Source organism: Mauremys reevesii, linkage group 9 (genome assembly GCF_016161935.1).
Source record: "Mauremys reevesii isolate NIE-2019 linkage group 9, ASM1616193v1, whole genome shotgun sequence".
Classification (NCBI taxonomy): domain Eukaryota; kingdom Metazoa; phylum Chordata; order Testudines; family Geoemydidae; genus Mauremys; species Mauremys reevesii.
The window spans coordinates 26,097,341-26,116,833 of record NC_052631.1 but is presented as its reverse complement, the minus strand read 5'-3'; the positions used below and the strand labels follow the sequence as shown (position 1 = coordinate 26,116,833).

Sequence of the window (19,493 nt, the reverse complement as noted above, 5' to 3'; positions counted from 1 at the left end):
TGTGGGCAAGCCTCACCAGCCAGACACCCAGGAAAAAATTCTCTGTAGTAACTCAGATCCCACCCTATTTAGTGTCCCATCAGAGGCCATTGGGTATATTTACCACTAATAGTCAAAGACCTAGGTAAATGGTCTCCGTGCCAGCATGCTTCCTTTACAGGGAGCACTCTGTGAGTTCAAGGATTTGTACAGGTGTGCAGAAGAGGGGCAGTGGCAGACAGCATCAAGTAGAACTCAGGTTAGTAAGGTAATACAGCGGAGGGGGCTGTACTATTTTTCATGACTCTACAAACTCCTTGCAGGCGGTTCCTTGAGACAGCTAACAGAGAGCAGGAAAGAGGCAGGGGTTACAACTGACATAGAGGCAGAGAGACTGTGTGCGTGGTCTGCATTTACTATTCATCCATATGGATTATGGATGATCTTTCGCATTTGTGGGCAGGAATCTGCAAATTCTGCCCTTCTCACAACCCCCATGGAACAACAAGGGGAAGATCAGTGAGAGGAGTCTCAAGGAGATTTCCCTTAATGTAGGCCTCCCACCTGGGTTCTGCCCAGGGAGTGGGGCAGGTGATGGAAGCCAAAGCTTTTACAGATTTTCCATTTGTGACACTTGGAAAGAAGACTGCCCTCAGAATAGTTTTGCTGCAGTTCTTTCATTTGCCTAACATCAACATTGTGTTCTTTACTCAGTATTCTCAAACACTGACACAAACTAAGATCTTACTATTGCAAAGGGTGTTAGATTGATCAAGTGGTTGTTTTTGTTTTTTTAGTGAAGTAGATATTTTATGAAGCGTATATTGTGCTATAATTCCTCTCCTACTGTGTCTTTACTTGAGTAATGACACAGCAAGTTCATTCTTTATATTCACAAGGCAGACTATTTTACTGCCACATGCATGAAAACATTCATGGACAGGCAAGTTGTCATACGAATACCTCAAAGAAGCTTGACTGTATCATTGGTTGCTTGATTAACTATCCCCACACAGTCTTCATGGTGACCATGCATTCTTATATAATGCATGAGTTCTTCTGGAATGTACTGTACTTTCTTACATAACTTGATCAAGTTTACATTCAGAAATTAGTGCAAAATTTCACCTTTTTCACTTTAGTGAATTGCTGCTTGTTTAGATGATCAAGTGTGAAAGTATTGTTGAGTAAGACATTTGTTTCCATTTACACAAGTTATAATTCACTGATAAACAGATGGAAGAATGAAATTCAGATCTCCTTTGTTATAGACAAGATCTTATGATCTGTCTGTCATAAAAATATGCCGAAAGAAGCAGTAGTAGTCAGAAGTTGTAGCAGCATCTGTTCAAAAGTAATGATGATACAGTTATAATAAAGGCCAATGAAGGACAAAAGCAAAAACTCTTCAAATAACTGTTATAGTCATTTATATGAGTCAGTGAAATAAATAAACCCAACCTCTTGTCTTATTTTGCGTTCAAAAGATGCCTTCTAGTCAACTAGTTAGAATATCTGCTGCACACTATACATATTGTACCAAGAACTAGCTATGAAAGATAGATGTCATCTTCTTTCAGGCTCCATAGTATTCTATTTACACTTGTCCTGTGGCTGATCTATTTGCAGACTTCTTACTACTTGTCTTTTAAGAGCCTGATGCTGCATATCTTACTCACGCAGTCAGTCTGACTGATTTGACTAAGTCAAACTGTACAAGCTGTGTTAGTCCTTTTTCACTTCTGCCTGGCTCTTTAACTATTGATTTTTAACTAAATGTCTGATCCTTGCTTTTCTTGGAACTTTTGAGACAACGGTATCACTATAACAAACATTTCTTGGCAGCTTTTGAGAACTCTGAAACATGGATTTCAATGAAGAGGAGCGGTTTGGGCTTTTATGATACTGTACTGCCTCTTGGTGGCTTGTTAAGTTATTTCTTATAATATAATAACTTTAACTATGAATCAAACTTGTTACATAGCACATACTGAAGGGAACATTCAATTCTGATGTTTTAATTGTTTGTTGGCCAAATAAGTCAGATGATGGGACTATCACACTGGTAGCTAAATACTCAATTTACTGAGATTTGACTCTGGAGATGTCAGGTTTCTTTGTCATATTTTACATAGACATTGTGCCTGTGAATTGTCTTGAATCAAACAGTGATTCCAATCCAGTAAGTGCTGTATACCTGTAACAACTGTTGTTCCAGTTTCTAGCCTTTAGGAGTTCTGCATTTAGAAAGTCAGGCCAGCATAATTTGGAGGCTTGCTGGTTGATGGATGGCTTATATTTAATCTAGAATATGATTGAATTCTGGTTTGAATTAATTTATATAAAATATATACATGATTCCCTCCATGTTTTATTCTGATTGGCTATGAAGCCTCATCATATTATTAGACTACAGTATCTTCTATATAAGGTAACATTTGTTTAAGTATTTCTTCCATTTGCCAAGTCTTGCATTAAAACTTTGATTCCAGCTAGTAGCTTTAGGTGCATGTCAGTAGTAAAAGAGCTAAGTGTTCTTACCTAAATTGGTAGGATCTCAGATCCTGACTTTATCCCCTATAATTATAAAGGGTAGATGGGTGTGACAGACAACAAATTAAGGACAGCAACATTCTTAAAGCAATGCCATTATTATTATTTTACATTAACTTAATCTGGTGTATTATTTTGTAACATTAATTGAGGTGCTAAGACATTCCATATAAAATTATTGTTCCAACATGAAAGCCTAAGAGACTGGCCTATTAAAATGTTTGCCATGAGCAGCAGTTCACACACCCATGTTTTGCCTCTGTTCAATCAGTTATATTTTGCCTATTTCTTTACAGTTTATTTCCCTAGCCAGTCCATGACTCATTGAGAATAAGCACATTTTAGTCCTTTACTCTCACCATAAGTTAGAATTCTCTTCCTTCCACCCAATCAATGTCCTCTTCACTGCTTTCAGTTTATCCAGGGCTGGTGGGAACAATATGCCCAATTCTGCGTCCACTGAAGGCAATGGCACTTGTGTTACTTGTGTGATTGGGAGCAAGATCAGGCCCAATGTGTTAGGAAACAACTCTCAGACCCCAGAAATATAGAGCTCACTGCCAGGTCTTAACAGCCTGGGACTTGGACACAGTCAAATCAGTTCCCTCTGAAATATAGGGACATAAGAATAACCATACTGGACCAGACCAGTGGTCTGTCTTGGACAGTTGGCAGATGCTTCAGAATCCGGCAAGAGGCAGCTCTGGAACAACCTGCTCAGAAGGAAGATTTTCTTACTCCATTAGTTATATGTGGGTTCATCTATCTCTCTCACCCACAGACAGACCGACAGACAGACACACACAGATTTTAGGAATGCTTTTTGCCAGGTACTTTTGCAGTTCTAAGCATGTTAATTACTAGCTTATTCCCTTTCTGTTCCTTGAACACTAATGAACATGTTGCCCTTACACTAGCTATTTTGCTGTTTCACAACCTATGTCAAATGTGGTGTTTGCCAGTGCTGCTATCACAAAAAAAATCACCTTTCGAACCTGGTATTAACTGACACTCTTTGGCTTGCCCCTGATTCCTTTCCACTGACTCCTTCCACAGGAGTCAGTGGAAAAAGTCCTATTGACTTCAATGGGAACAGAATCTGCCCTGGGGTCAGAGAGATTAATGGTCGAATCAGCATGGAAACTGAAATGCCTGTCGTATCTAAAGTTGGTCCACCCATAACAGCACAAGTACATTGGCAGGGAAATGTGGAGAAGCTCACGTGGTGGCTACCGTGGCCCGTTCTGTAGACAGAGAATCTTATTCTCCACAGCTGTCAATCTAGCACATCTTACAAGGACAATGATAAATTCACTTAATATAAGAAGACCGTAAAGAAACGGGCTCATACCAAAATCAAGTGTCCTTTTTAGTGCAAATTTAATTTTATTTACAGCAGAGACATTACTACAAACCAGAGCTATTCACATTATGCACTGCTCTAATGCCTCAAAATAGGGTAGTGAGTGGAGGGACCATGCTGCTCCCCTTCATGCAACCACCAGTCATTTGAGTTGACTGGACACAGAGGGCACAAGTATACTTCAAAAGGAGTCAGTGTATCTTTTTAAGGGACAAGACTTCCTGCAATTCCACGAAGGTGGTGGTGTAATAATTGGGCCTACAAATTTACCCTAATTAGGAGTGCAAAGGTAAAAAGTGACAGCTTAGGTCAAAATTTATAAGAATACATCTTGATGGGAAAAGGTACAAAGGGAAGACGGGAAAAAATGAATTAGTCCACACAAAAATAGGCCTACTGATATAATTCACACTGTGTGAAGATCATGCCTGGTAAGACAAGTGTGGTATCAGAAATCAAAGAACTAAAATTGGTGAACAAAATAATGATGGAGTGGGCTGTTCCACCCATTACTTCATTTTGGGGTCCTTAAAGACTTTAGGGAAAATAACTGACCACTGAAGTGAGCTTCACCACCACAGCTGCCACTCCCACCATCTCTTGGGATCCCAGGCCTTTGTTGTCCTGAGAGATCCTGGTCTTCTTATGTTTGGGGTTCTCTCCATATGGTTTTCCTTTGACTTTTTTTCTCCTGAGTGAAAGGTCCCAGTAGGACAGTCCCAGATAAGAAGCTACTGTAGGAGGCTGATGGCAACAATGTCATTTGAACTTTTAACATCTAACTCATACATTTCTTTGTCTTTCTGGCTCTTGTATAACAATTATCTGTCACTGGAATTAATATTTTTCCCTCTCAGCACATCTCCAAGGAACTGAGGTATTATGACACTCAGGGCCAGGAGAAATCCTATCATATTGGAAGCTTTAAAAAAAACAGATTTTAGCTCTCAATCCTTCATTTTGGGAACCAAATTCTGCTTAGGGCACAAGAAAAAATGAGCTGGTAGTTTTATTCTAGTCCATCTTCACTAAAGCAATATCAGTTTGGTATATTTCAGCACAATTGACAATCTCTGCTCAGGAGAGACTCTGAAATTAAATAGCAAGAATAGATTTAAATTGGAATTGAGGTGCATTGGCAAAGCTGTGTGGGAAACAAAACTTATACCTGATGATACTGGGAGGGCACAATGTAAAGTTGGGGGGGAGGGGCATGTGACTGTCCCATGTGTTGCCTCTGGGAGGAACCTTCCAGCCCCATCTCCCTGAGCCAGGGCAGCCAATCCTGCCAGCTCCTGGGGGCAGAAGCGGCAGAAGCACCCTGCAACTGGGGGAGGGCCACAGGTACCCAAACTGTGGGACCCCTCTGCGTCGCCACCTTGCCCCCCCTGCTCTGGTGCCCCTGCCTCAGGTGGGGCGGGTGGCCACAGGAGTTGTGAGCGTGTGCCTCTGGGCCGGGCTTGGGATGGCCTGGGGAGACTCTCAGCACAACAGCAAGCCTGAAACCCCCCCCCTGCACATTTCTGGCTCATTGGGCCCCCTTCCCCAGCAGCTGGGCCCAGGCAGGGAGTGGAGGGGGTGGGCTGCCACCACCTCCCCACAGAGGCAGTGACTCAGAATGGCCACTCTCACCTGGCATGAGAAGTGGCTCCGTCCCAAGCCCTCCACTCCTGGTCCAGCGCTCAGCTGCCAAGGTAGATTGGCTGAGCAAGCTTCAAATGTGCTGGGAGTGGGAGGCTCAGCAGAAGGACAGAACCCCCACCCCTGCTGGTAGGCTGAGCAGAGCAAACCCTGCAAGGGCAGCTCAGTGCTTGCAGATATTGGGGGTGAGGGGATGTGACCCTGCCTGCCCCCACACACATTGCCTCTGCCTATAAAGCATCTTCCTGTGCTATAGCTAGCTCTAGCTTATGATATGATCAGAGGTTGAGCCACAGACAAACAGCTGAAGTGGTGGGAACAGCTGTGAAAATGCATGCGACCAGAAGCCATAATGAGGGAGAAATAAGCAGGCCAGTAAAAGCTAAGGTGAAGAGAACATGCCTTTTCTGTTCATCCCCACTGGAGGTGCCTATAGTATTGGTCTCACTTTAATGAGAACCAGGTTCCTATAAAATAGATTGAAGAGGGGAAATGTGATACTATTTTGGAAATCATGTTAAACTAACCTAAATTTTGCTAATTAAAAATACCATAAATCTTACTGGTAAGAAACACAAAGCTTTCCATTGCTAGTTTTCCATTTTAATCCTTTTACAGGAAATAAGACTGATGCAGCAAAACTGGCTATTTCCAGCAAATGTAAAGTTAGTTGAGTCACCCTACAGTAGGTGGTGTACGTGAGCTTTTCACAGCTTGGTACAGTTCATGGCAAATCAGAAAGAACTGAGGAAATGTATGCTTTGACGTGTGTTTACATGGTCCTGTAGGTGGCTTGGTGATGTAACAGTAGGACTTTTGATTTGAAGGTACATTAGCAAACACTTTAAAGGTCGGCTGAGCAGAAGGTTGGAGCATTAAGTAGACAGCTTGTTGTTCTAGCTCTTCTCTCTGCATCTGATTTATAATGGTGCATGCTGGCAATGAGGATCTCAGATTTGTTGCGCCCCTGGGAACCCTGTTCCCACTGACTCAATGGCATGATATTTTTCTATTTGCCTGTCTGCTACCAGCCTGCTGCAGACAGTCAATACAATAAAGCTGTATGCTTGCTGCCTTCACTCACTAAAGATAAAAGGTCTTTTTATAAAGATGGAGCTTCGTGTATGAAGGATTTACATACTTAATACCTCTTCAAACTCATTGTACCCCTTTGCTCCCAAATAGCAAAATGTGGTAATACAACTTGGTTCTCTGATTTTCTCAACCTACCTATGCAAAAACTTAGGTTCATTTAGGCAGAATCTGTGATGAAATAACAAATAGAAGGTGCAGGTTATTTTAAAGATAATGAGAGGGCAAATGAATTCACTCAGTGCAGTTTAGGGATGGAGTAAAATAGCAATAGGAAAAAATAAAATAGAACTGTAGCTGCAATTAGTTAGGAGCAGTGGGCTTAAGTGTAACATGTAGTAGATGTGCTCCATATTGCATGTGCCTCAGTATTCTAAAGGGAGGAGGGCAAGTGCTAGAAACAAACCTTTCTCCAAGAAGACTAACAGTTCACAGACCAACCAGCTGCCCCTCAGCATTTTCTCAGAGGCAAAAGAGGTGTGGGAATCATAAACATGTATGTTGGAAACTCCATTGGAAACTGGAAAACTAGAGCAACTAATGTTGATATTTACAGGCTTCCAAATCAGACTATTGACTTGTTGCGGAAGATACAACATTTGACATACCTGCCTGCCATCCAACTGGGATTGCCCTGTAGTGAATCTGCCCAGCCCGCAGGTGTTGCATGACAGTCAGCCAGATGGCACCTCTGCCTCCTCTTTTGTTGTTCTCCCTGCCAGATTTGGGAGATAAGTCCTGTGACAAATAGGGCAATATCCTTGTGACTGGAGACCATATTGTGTTAAGTGTATGAATGGTGTATGTACATTGTGGGCCAAGGACTCTGAACTCCATGGAGGGATGGTTACGGCATCTTCTGTGGGAAGGAAAACAGGAGTGGGGGATGATTAAGATGGAATCACTCAAGTTGTAACACCTCAGGAGAGGTACCCTTCCTGGAGAGCTTGCAGACTGTGGTTCAAACTGGGTTCTCCAGAGACCAACAAATAAAGAAATGACTTTTGGATAAATAGTGCACACTTAAGTGGTTGTAGGGCCTTTGTTCTGGTTCCTGTTCTAAAGAGTGACGTGCACTTGTAACTGCAGGGAAAACCCTGTTGCGGGGTTTGAAGGACTGACGCCTACCAGAGCCCTAGGCTGGAGTTGGGGGTGAACTCCGGTAAGCTTTCTAGCATGCGTGGAGGTTTTTTATTGTGTTTAATATGTGTTCTCTAAGTCTTCTACCTGAAGAATAACTGTGCTTGCTTAGAAGGAGCTGTTGGATAACTTGTAACTGCTGGCGATACACTGCTCATAGCTCTCAGAGAGAAAGCAAAGCACCAGGGCTGGCCTTTTATAGGTAGCTTGGCTTGCTGAGGATATCGGTGGGAGGCAGAGAGCTGTGCTGCCTTAAAACCCCTGCTCAGAAGGGAATGAACTGAAGGTCTCTTCCCAGGAGAGGTAATAAATGGGAGCCAGAAGCCTTTAAGTGGGTGCTGTCAAGGGACCACGGAGGGAGAGACATAGGTGCAGTTACCTTGACGCTGACAGGTTCTGCAGCCCATTCTGTGAGGGACTAGATCCCCATTCCCAATGGGATGATGTGGGGAATCACTCTTCTCCCAAGGGTTTTACCAGCTGAGGGGATGATCCAGCCCTGTGTAAAAACAAGGACCCTAGCTTATGATCCCAAACACACTCTGTGTTAAAACAGAGTGTAAGACTCAGAGCACATATCTGTAATTTAGGGTACAGTAAAGTAAACTATAGGAATGTTCTAATGATCCCTAAACCAACCCTGACTAACCCAGGAAATTCTGAGTTATGGGTAAATTTAAAAAATCCAAATATGTTCAAGCATGGAAATATATGGTTTGGGCACGCAAACAACCTTAACTCTCCTGCAGTCAGGGGCGGCTCCAGGCACCAGCGCACCAAGAGCGTGCCTGGGGCAGCAAGCCATGGTGGGCGGCCTGTCGGTTGCCGTGAGGGCAGTAGTCAGGCAGCCTTCGGCAGTGCGCCTGTGGGAAGTCCGCCGGTCCTGCAGCTTCGGCGGCAATTCAGTGGTGGGTACGCCAAAGGCGTGGGACTGGCAGACCTCCCGCGGGCATGCCGCCGAATCCACGTTACCAGCGGTCCTCCCGCAGGTTTGCCACCAAAGGCTGCCTGAGTGCCGTGCTTGGGGCAGCAAAATACATAGAGCCGCCCCTGCCTGCAGTGACATCATACAATAAGTATATGATTATGATAAAGCCGTTTAGGGTTAGTGGTTCCAGGTTAGATTAAGCCGATTTTTTTTAAAGACACGTTTGGGTTATTTTACCCTGCATGGTTTCACTACAGAGCAGAGCTAAGGTTTTTGGGGTCCCCTACTTGTATATTTCCATACTTCAGCATGTTGGGATTTCACAGGCTGCCTTCAGTGAAGATGCCCTTATAAAAATCTTCCATGAAGTAAAGCCAAGCTGCCCTCTGGGATTGACCCCTCACTGTCACAAGGAGAGAAACACTGACAAGCAGGTTAATAATAGCAATTGACATCTTTACTAAGGGCAGCCTGTGACCTCAGACCCATTGAGAACATTAGGAGATGGCAGACATTTTGAAAGAAGGCAATTCTTCATGGAATTCTTTGAAATAGGACATTCTTCAGTCTCTGCTGAAGCAGAAACCTTTAGTTAGGAAGAATAACTGTCGAAGGGACCAATTTTTTTTAAAGCCTACACAAGATTTCAGTGGGCTTTAAGTATATGGGAGTTTGAAGAGTCTCCATTATTCCATTAGTAATGGACAAAAAAAGATCTGGCTCAAGGTGCTAAATTTTTTTAAAGGACTTGCTTTAAAATTATTTTTAATGTTTACAAGTAAATCCTTTAACTAGTTTTAATTCCCCCAAAGTACATCCTATACTCAGAGTAAGTACTCTGATTTTGGGAAGGATATACTACATTTTATTCATAACAAAGGAATTTTAATCCCTGCTATGGCTGAGCTGAGTTTTGCACTTAACTGGTGCCTCCCTAATGATATCTTGTCTAGTGACTCAGAGAATTTCACAAGGTGCTAGTGTGATGTTCCCCAGGGTACAATCTGGATAGTGAACATCTGTGTCCTCTCAATCCACCAACCTGCTTTGCTGTTAACACACCACCTCTAGCATGCGAAATAACTCCCAGCTAAATGAGTGCTGCTAGCCAGCCACTCCTGTATTATATTGCAGAGTGACACCAGCAGATTCCCGCTCTCAGACTTGTCCCCAGAAATGTGCATCTTTCTTTCTAGACAATACAAGCTATGCACAAATCTTGGAGCTTCCCAAACACTTCAATCCAAACACAGTGGCTTAGATAAATAATAAAATAAGTTTAGTAACTACAGAAAGATAGATGTTAAGTGATTACAAGAAATGAGGCATAAAAGTCAGAATTGGTTACAAAGAAATTATAGGTAAAACACAAACCAATACCTAACTTAACAAGCTAAGTGAATTCAAAGCAAATGCTTTTCTCATCACATGCTTTTACTGCTAAATTCCTTCAGTCAGGACCACTCCCCCAGTTCAGTGGTGCTTCCTTTGTCTTTCAAACATTGCTGATGCTGTGCACAGAGAGAAAGGGAAGAGAAAGGTGATTTGGGGCCTCTATTCCTCATTTTAAAAATATGTAGTTTCCTCCTCTTTCAGAATTATCTCCAGCTGGGGTTCAGGTGACAGCAAATCTGTTTGGGACAGGAACCCCCAGCTGTTTCTTTGCCCATATCTAATTTTCCTATTTACAGCCTTCTTCCTGCCAAAGTGTGGCCACTTAACTCAGTAATAATCCACTTGATTATGTTGACACCACACCAAGGTGCTAGCTAATCTTTTGTCTCTGAGGAACTGATCTGGGATGCTTTTCTAAACTTAAAGCACATCTCATCAATGTCATACGATAAAATGTTATAACCAGTGCTCTGTGCTCTGGCACCTCTGGACTTGGCAGTTCATAGCCCTGCACCTCTGGGCTTGATGCGTCCGTTATGAAGCTAAAGCAATTGCTTGAGTCCCAGCACCTTTTCATTACAAATTGAGCACTGGTCATAACTTTACATACAATGTTGCCACACATACTTTACCAGGACAATAATGATCAGTGAATTATGAGTTTTCAAATGATACCCCACAAGGCATACTTTTACAAAACTGATAAATTTTGTAAAAGTGATGAAGATATTGGTACACAGCTAGTTACCTCTTTCTCCTTATAAATCCATAGTCCTTTGTATCATTCTAAAGACAAATTGCTTGAGGACTTTTGCTGCTGCCAGAAAAACATCTGCAAATATTAAATCTGCTGCTGTGAAGTAATTCCCATTCCACTTTGTAATCAATAATTAAATGCCATTTGAATGTAATCTGTTATATGTATTATCCTTATGCAGTAATGAAACACTCAACGTTTATAACACTTTACAGCTAATTTTCAACTAATTTACCATTACCCTTCTGGTGTAGGCAGATTCATAGATTTTTTTATTTTTATTTTCTTTTTGTTAACACCCAGAAGGAACCATTACGTTCATCCAATCTGACGACCTGCATACCACAGGCCAAAGCACCTCATCCAGTTTCTGCAGAAAGCTCTGAACTCATGTTTGAACTATTGTGATATCATTTTTAGAAAGATATTCAGTCTTGACTTAGTAAGTTATGGAGAATCCACTTCATTTCTAGGCAAGTTGCCCAAATGGTTAATTACCATTGGAACAATGCTGATTTAATTACTATTAATTAAAAATGTCTGAATTTGTCTAGTTTCAACTTCCAACCATTCCACCTTGTTATCCCTTTTTCTGCTATACAGTACACCCCTGCTACAACAAACCCCTCAGCATCCAAGCCAGGGGTTTGTTATAGCAAAAGAGACCTGCCATGAGGGAAGCGGGGGGCTTGAGAGGTGGGATCCAGGGACCAGGTTCATTATATCCAAAGGTATTATGAAGGGCATTATAGTAAGGGTATATTGTATATGAAAGTGCTGTCTACTATCAGTAACCTCACCCTTACATACGCAGACCATGATCACCTTTTAAACTTCTCTTGGATAAACTAATTAGACTGAGCTTCTTATGCATGTTTGTCAGACCTCAAATCATTCTTGTAGCTCTTTTCTGAACCATTTCCAATTTTTCAACATCCTTTATAATAATAATATCTGGTTCTTATATGGGACTTTCAGGTTTTGGCACCAGAACTGGACACAGTATTCCCATAATGGTCTCACTAATGCCATAAACAGAAGTGACACAACTTTCCCTACATCTACTTGATATTCCCCTGTTTATGTATCCAAGGATTGTGTTCACCCTTTTAGGAAGAGCACCACACTAGGAACTCATGATCAAGTGCTGATCAACCATGATGCCTAAATTCTTTTCAATAGCTGCATTGCAGGATACTATGTCTCATCTTGTTACTCTTTACACTCGTTCTTACATGTATTGTTGTTCAAACATGTATTTGTTCTTTCTTGCATTTGGCTGGATTAAAATTCATGATGCTTAAATAAGCCCATGTTATCAAGTGATTCATTTCACTCTGTATAACTGACCTGTCCTGACTTTCTTTTACTACTCCACTGTTTTTTTTTGTATCTTCAAATTTTACCAGTAATTTTATATTTTCTTCCAGATCTCTACTAACAATATTGAATAACAGGTAAGTAAGCATTATAATCCTGGTACTGGTGTGGGGGAGAGGAATCAGACATACAAAAAGGTCAAGTGATTTGCCCAAGACCATGCCAGAATAGTCTCAGGCTCACAGTTCTATTATCTAGTTTTAATGCTACCTTCCTGTTCTATTACCTAACTAATAATATGCTTGATTTATCTTGTGATGCAGTAAGGGGCTCTTGTAAGATTGTTGTTGCATCACTTAAGATTTTGTTCTTGTTTATCATAGCGAGGCAGGTTAAGGTTCAGTTAATATAAAATTCACAGTGCTTGAGGCTCTGCTACCTGCTTCCATTACTGTTATTTCCTAATTCCTTGACTCAAAGTATTTCTCCGATTCCTCCCTTCCTCTCTTTACTGAACACCCTGATTCCCAGTATATTTGATCTCCCAGAAGACCCACAACAGTGTGGAACTGGCAGGTTAAATTCATCTTCTGTTTATAACACTTAATAATAATATGTAACTAACCGAGGGACTTCTCTTATGAAAGAGCAAAATCAACAAATCTTTGGATATGCTTCATGTCAAGTTACATTTTTGCATTTCAGTGGCCAGCTTGGTGGCATATGTTTTTTGTATGCTCAATATCCTCATCACCGCTATTATTTTGGGCTCACAATAACTCAGAAAAAATCCAGTGCAATCTGTTCCTAAAAGAATTTAATAGGATGAGGGCAGCCTTTTGATAAATGTACCATTTACAGGCTATCTATGGCTTTGCTAAGGAAACTCAATTTAGATGGATTGTATGAAGTCAGCAAACTTCTTTCCCAGCAACGAATCCATGTGGCCTGTCACTTGTGCCAAATGGACACCAGATGATTGATGCAATAAAACAAAGACTGCTTTTAAATTAAGATGTCTCTAGATTTGTTTCATAGCAGGTAGGTAAATCTGAGTACTATTGTGCTCTGTTGTCAAATTGAAATTTAATTTGAACTCATCTGTTAGTACTTTATTGACAATTCTGGACATTCTGGGTATTCAACACCAAATACAGTTAGTAAACAGTCAGCCACAGTTGACTTTTCCACTTGATCAAACAGTCATTAGATACAGTCTACTAAACATTCCAAACAAGCCCTAAAGTAAACTGGCAAATTATGTAGTTCATCTAGGGGAGCTTTTTATAGTTCATTAATATGGTGGATGATTCTGCAAACTAACTGACGGTGATAGGTGCTATTTGAAACATTTGAGGAGAGTTTGGCTCTGGCTGTGTAGAAAAGCTAATACTACCTCAAGACAGAAGATTTTAAGGCCCCTTTAAAAGCTAGATTCCAAAGCAGGCCTGCAGTAAGCAGGTTCCACTCATTAACTTAATTGGACCTGGTTACATCCAGCTTAGATTTGGCCCCAACTCAAATTTATGGCATAACTCTGCTTTCAGAGGGAAAAAACCTGAACTACAGTGTAATTCTGAGATGCTAAGAAAATTAGATATTTTCTTGCTAATTTTGATTTTATTAGGAATAGTACATATGGACACACAAGGACTAGTGTGTCTAGTCGTCAGAGACTGTTCAGAGGAAATTAAAGGGGTTCATGAGAGAAGATGGGAATATAGTATACTTGGGCTAATAGTTCACTCATAGTGATACCTGAGATACCACAATTTTTATCCATAGTATATTGGGAAGGCCTACACTATTTCAGATACTACTGTATAGATTCACAACATTTCAATAGGTCTTATGTATACATGACCAGTGTACACCACTAGATGTATAAAAGACCAATCTGCAAGATCTCTACTTATGTAATGAGGAACTAGTGGAGCAGAAGCAATATATTAAGGAGCGAAGGTATTGTTTAATGGAAGCAATTTGGCATGGAGTAAGCAAGGTGACTAATGGAGTGCTGCTGGAGTCAATGTGACAAACAATTTTGTTAAGTTCATGCATTAGTGACCTGTAAGAGTGACACTGCTGTAAGATGAAGAAAGCAGTTGATGTCATAACACTGCAGGAGAACTGTTAATACAAAGGAAGCAGAGAATGAAATTCAGAATAACTTGAACAAATAGAATGATGGATACACATGAGCATAGTAAAATTGGTGGGGCAGGTTCCCACCTTGGTCTGGAATGGTGAAGGCCCTCATCTGGGCACAATCAACCCCACCTGTCAGATTCACCTGTAAGGCCTGTTGCACCTAGGGCCTGGTCTACACTGGGGGAGGGGGAGGGTCTAACTAAGGTACGCAACTTCAGCTACGCGAATAGTGTAGCTGAAGTCGAACTACCTTAGTTCAAACTACTTACCCATCCTCATGGCGCGGGATCGACGTCCGCGGCTCCCCCATCGACGGCGGTAGAGGAGTTCCGGAGTCGACGGGAGCGCGTTCGGAGTTCGATATATCGCGTCTAGATGAGACGCGATATATCGAACTCCGAGAAGTTGATTGCTACCCGCCGATCCGGGCGGGTAGTATGGACGTACTCTAGGAAGGCAGCTCCTTAAAAGGGAGGATCCGGCCCCCGTGGAGGATGGCACAATAATATATTTGAGAGTATGCAAATATCTCCTTAAATAATTTGCATTAAACTTCACACATGCAGCCATACAAAGCTGGATGTGCATAAACATCCCTATGCCTCAAATAAGAGGATTTCTTTACTAGTACTGCCAGAATTAAAATCTACAAACTGCATGCCCTAAGTGCAGTGACTTTGTTACAGTAGAATGAAGATCACAATAACAGATCCTAACCAGCCTCTATGGCAGGGGTAGGCAGACTATGGCATGGGTGCCGAAGGCGGCATGCAAGCTGATTTTCAGTGGCACTCACACTGCTTGGGTCCTTGCCACCGGTCTGGGGGGCTCTGCATTTTAATTTAATTTTAAATGAAGCTACTTAAACATTTAAAAAGCCTTATTTACTTTACATGCAACAATAGTTTAGTTATATATTATAGACTTCTAGAAAAGACCTTCTAAAAACGTTAAAATGTATGACTGGCACGCGAAACCTTAAATTAGAGTGAATAAATGAAGATTCGGCACAGCACTTCTGAAAGGTTGCCAATCCCTGGTCTATGGGCATTCCAGTAGAGGGGTATAAGGATCATTGTGTCTTCTGGTAATCTCTACATACTGTCCTGCTTGCGTGCAGTCTGCTGCCTGCATGCTCCTGCTGCAGCTATTGCCAGCCCCCTGAGAGCAACAAGGTGTGTCTCTGTCCAGCTCTTGGCCTTCCTAGCTACCTACAATCAGCCCTTCTGTCAACAGTCAGCTACCAGGCTGCTTCCTCTAGCCTGCTTCCTCTGCCCTTACACAGCCGTATTTTTCCTGTGCCTGAACTAGGCTATACTTCACTTTCTTGTACTCTGGGTTTATGGAGGTGGATGTTGAAATCGAATGAGGAGGGAGTTAAACGGTGCTGAGTAATGAGTCAGCAGGCTTATTGCAATATGTTTCCGTCTTATGTTTATGTAGTTGTGAAGAGATCCAGAAATTTGGGGAGAGATGCTTTAATACCGAGGCCCACATGGGAGTCACAAAACTGCGTCCCCCTTAGTTGATCATTCCGTCTTAACAGAAATATGGTAGGTGGTTAACTAGGGAACTGACCATGGCAAAATGGTTCTGTGAAGAAATGGAAAAATAAATATCCACCCACTGAGCCGGAGTAATCTATACTCAATATAATTAGCTGCATATAATGAGGTGGTATCTATCAACAGATTCAAACACAACCCTTGGACTATACTGATATAGATATCTAGGATACTCACATTAATATTTACAGAATGTACAAGGTCTCACTCAACTGGCTCAGACAAAAAAAAAAATTAAAAAAAATCTAACTATATGACCTGAACATGCATCGCATATATATAATATGAAAAAGCTCTTCAGTTCAGTTGATTTGCAGTCAAAGTCATTTATTTCTCTCACATACATCTTTTTACTCTTGAAAGCAAGGCAAGCAAGCAGTTGTTAATAAAAACACAAATTACAGCAGCTGTAACCCCATAGGGTAAATATATCATCAACACCTGTTTGACTTATCATCCTATTTACTGCCTACCAGCAGATAAAAACTAGCCTCGACCTTGAAGTCTAAACACTTCAGCTCTCACATACTTATCTGCCAAGTTCCCACATGAACACACACTGCTTTGAGATTTAAGAGTTAGTTTAGCTTAAAACCAATGTATGACATTCTGTAATTTATTTTGCCCAGGACTAGAAAAGAAGTAAAAGCTGTTTAGAGCTATCTTAAGAGCGACATCCCATTTGTGTAAAGGACAACTCCTGCTCTTCTTTCCCCGATAATTTTCCCCTACTCAACGACTGGTTAAGCAGCAGTTCTGCAAAAAAGCACCTGGGGATGAGTCAGCAGTGTGCCCTTTTTGCTAGGAAGGCTCATGGCATATTGGGCTGCATTAGTAGGAACATTGCCAGCAGATTGAGGGAAGTGATTATTCCCCGCTATTCGGCACTGGTGAGGCCACATCTGGAGTATTGCATCCAGTTTTGGAGCCCCCACTACAGAAAGGATGTGGGCAAAGTGGAAAGAGTCCAGCGAGGGCAATGAAAATGATCAGGGGGCTGGGGCACTTGACTTACGAGGAGAGGCTGAGGGAACTGGGCTTGTGTAGTCTGCAGAAGAGAAGAGAGAGGGAGGATTTGATAGCAGCATTCAACTACCTGAAGGGGGTTTTCAAAAGGGATGGAGCTCGGCTGTTCTCAGTGGTGGCAGATGACAGAACAAGGAGCAATGGTCTCAAGTTGCAGTGTGGGAGGTCTAGGTTAGATATTAGGAAACACTATTTCACTAGGAGGGTGGTGAAGCACTGGAATGGGTTACCTAGGGAGGTGATGGAATCTCCATCCTTTGAGGTTTTTAAGGCCTGGCTTGACAAAGCCCTGGCTGGGATGATTTAGTTGGTGTTGGTCCTGCTTTGAGCAGGGGGTTGGACTAGATGACCTCCTGAGGTCTCTTCCAACCCTAATCTTCTATGATTCTATGGCAGGATGCTGAGTGGTGAATCCAACTGTGGATCTGTCACTGTAGCTCTACAGATTTTCTTCCCCTGTGGAGAGATGACGCAGCTGGTATGCAAGCTTCTTTAGCTTCCTGCTAGTAAACCTGGTTGTCAATCCTATACTCCACTCCTGATCTAGATCTGAGCTCTGATTTCAAAGGTGCTAAGTGGTATGTAGAATCCTATGCTGTTCCTCTGCACAGAGGTGAATTTCACAGAAGGGGTTTCATTTGGAACACACATTTTCATTTCAGAAGCTCTTTTGATCATGAGCAGACAAAAGTTTATATTTCCCAATAGTGTCCACATGAGTTCATTGCAACAAGAATCTATTAAGTTGAATATCATGGATATTTATAATAGCTGAATATTTTTATAAGTAATATAATTTTTATAAGTAATATCTGTAGCCATGCAAAACCTAAGCCTAATTTCCCCCATACTAATTTTCCCCTACTGTTACTCACACCTTCTTCTCAACTGTTTGAAATGGACAACTCTCATTACCACTACAAAAGTGATCTTTTTCCTCCCTTGGTATCCTACTGTTAATTGAATTGTCTCATTAGACTGACCTCCCATTTGGTAATGCAACTCCCATCCTTTCATGTACTGTGTATTTATACCTGCTACTGTATTTTCCACTCCATGCATCTGATGAAGTGGGTTCTAGCCCACGAAAGCTTATGCCTAAATAAATTTGTTAGTCTCTAAGGTGCCACAAAGACTCCTTGTTGTTTTTGGGCGGCGTCCCGCGGGAGGGCGGCAGGCAGCTCCTGTGGACTCCTGCAGACGTGCCTGCGGAGGGTCCGCTGGTCCCGCGGCTCCGGTGGAGTATCCGCAGGCGGACCCTCCGCAGGCACGTCTGCAGGAGGTCCACAGGAGCTGCGGGACCGGCGACTGCCAGAGCGCCCCCCGCGGAGTGCCGCCCTGCTTGGGGTGGCGCAATTCCTAGAGCCGCCCCTGACGACTACCACTCTGAAACGTGAAGTCTAAGGTATTGACCACTGTCAGAAAGGCGATACTAGACTAGAAGGATGTATGGTCTGATCTATTACGATAAATTCTATGTTTCTATCAGTGGGACAAGTGTTTGCAATTAATTCAAGCTCCCTGCATAGTGATGAAGAACAAACTTATCAGACAGGTGGACCTTTCACTGGCTTTTTTAGTCTATGATCCATCACTTTTGCTGCAGCTCTTAATTCATATGCTGCACTCTGTACTTATTTTTGTAACTGCATTTTCCTCTCCAGTCTTTCAGAGCTGTGGTTCTTGCTAAAAGAGCCCCTGCATGATATCCATGTATTTACTTTGATGTTTAATCTTTGCATTTAAATATTGTAGCTGAATGCTTTCCACTTAAACACACGTTTCCCCTCTGTGTGACCTCTGTTCAGGGTGATCGGATGAGAACTCACCTCCTGGGCGTGATCCAAACATAACGACGGATTAACTTTGCCCTATCAGCGTGTGCTGATTTGCAACTGTTAAGAGTCAGTGAGAACGTTTAATCTGATCAGTCTTGAAAGAAGTGGCTAGCAGAACATGGGAACTAAATCCCTGTGCCTTCTTTTGGCGTCTGTTCTGGTAGCATATTATGTTTACACACCCATTCCAGAGAATATTGAGGAACGCTGGAAACTGATGCTCATAAATGCTGGCTTTAGAACTGTATCACATGTGGTAAGTTTAGAATTTTATTTACTCCAGGTACTTATGTATGAAATTGAGTTCAAGTAATGTATTAATGTGGAGAAAAGAAAAATACAGATCAAAGAATAATACCAGTGTCTGGTTAAGTAATATCCAAAATTATATCTAAGAATACCTGAAACCAAGCAAGGAACTGTAACCCTGACACGAAATAAACTATTAGAGAAAAATGAAATCTATGAACATAAGTATATACAATAATAGAAATATATTAATTTCAAAGCAGATGAGGAGGTGCAAACTTGTAGTTGATTTGCAATTTACTCTACAATCCTGTATAGCTAAATTGTTGATGTTTGGTTTTTTCTTCCCTCTTGAGCCTAACTAGAAATACTGTGCCAGACGTCGGAGGAAGGAAAGTGAGAGGTGTATTTAAATATGGTACATCATTGGGGATTTACATAGTCCATGCGCGCATGGCTGAGGTTTTGAATAAAAACCAGCTAATTATAGAAGTGC

At 41.8% G+C, this 19,493-nt stretch overlaps 1 protein-coding gene across 9 annotated transcripts in view; it reads left to right on the top strand.

Annotated features, from left to right (window-relative positions):
* LOC120372577 (arylacetamide deacetylase-like) overlaps positions 1–19,493 on the top strand; it is a 124,772-nt gene that overhangs the window by 71,115 nt on the left and 34,164 nt on the right. The window contains exon 1 of one of the 9 annotated variants that reach the window (XM_039489794.1): positions 18,817–19,004. The exons of 5 other annotated variants lie outside the window; for them this stretch is intronic. In XM_039489794.1, the coding sequence (XP_039345728.1) occupies positions 18,867–19,004 (138 nt within the window). In that variant the 5' untranslated portion in view covers positions 18,817–18,866. Of the gene's footprint in view, positions 1–18,816; positions 19,005–19,493 lie in introns of those variants that run through there. 3 more of the 9 variants (XM_039489793.1, XM_039489799.1, XM_039489803.1) reach the window with 3 other exon arrangements.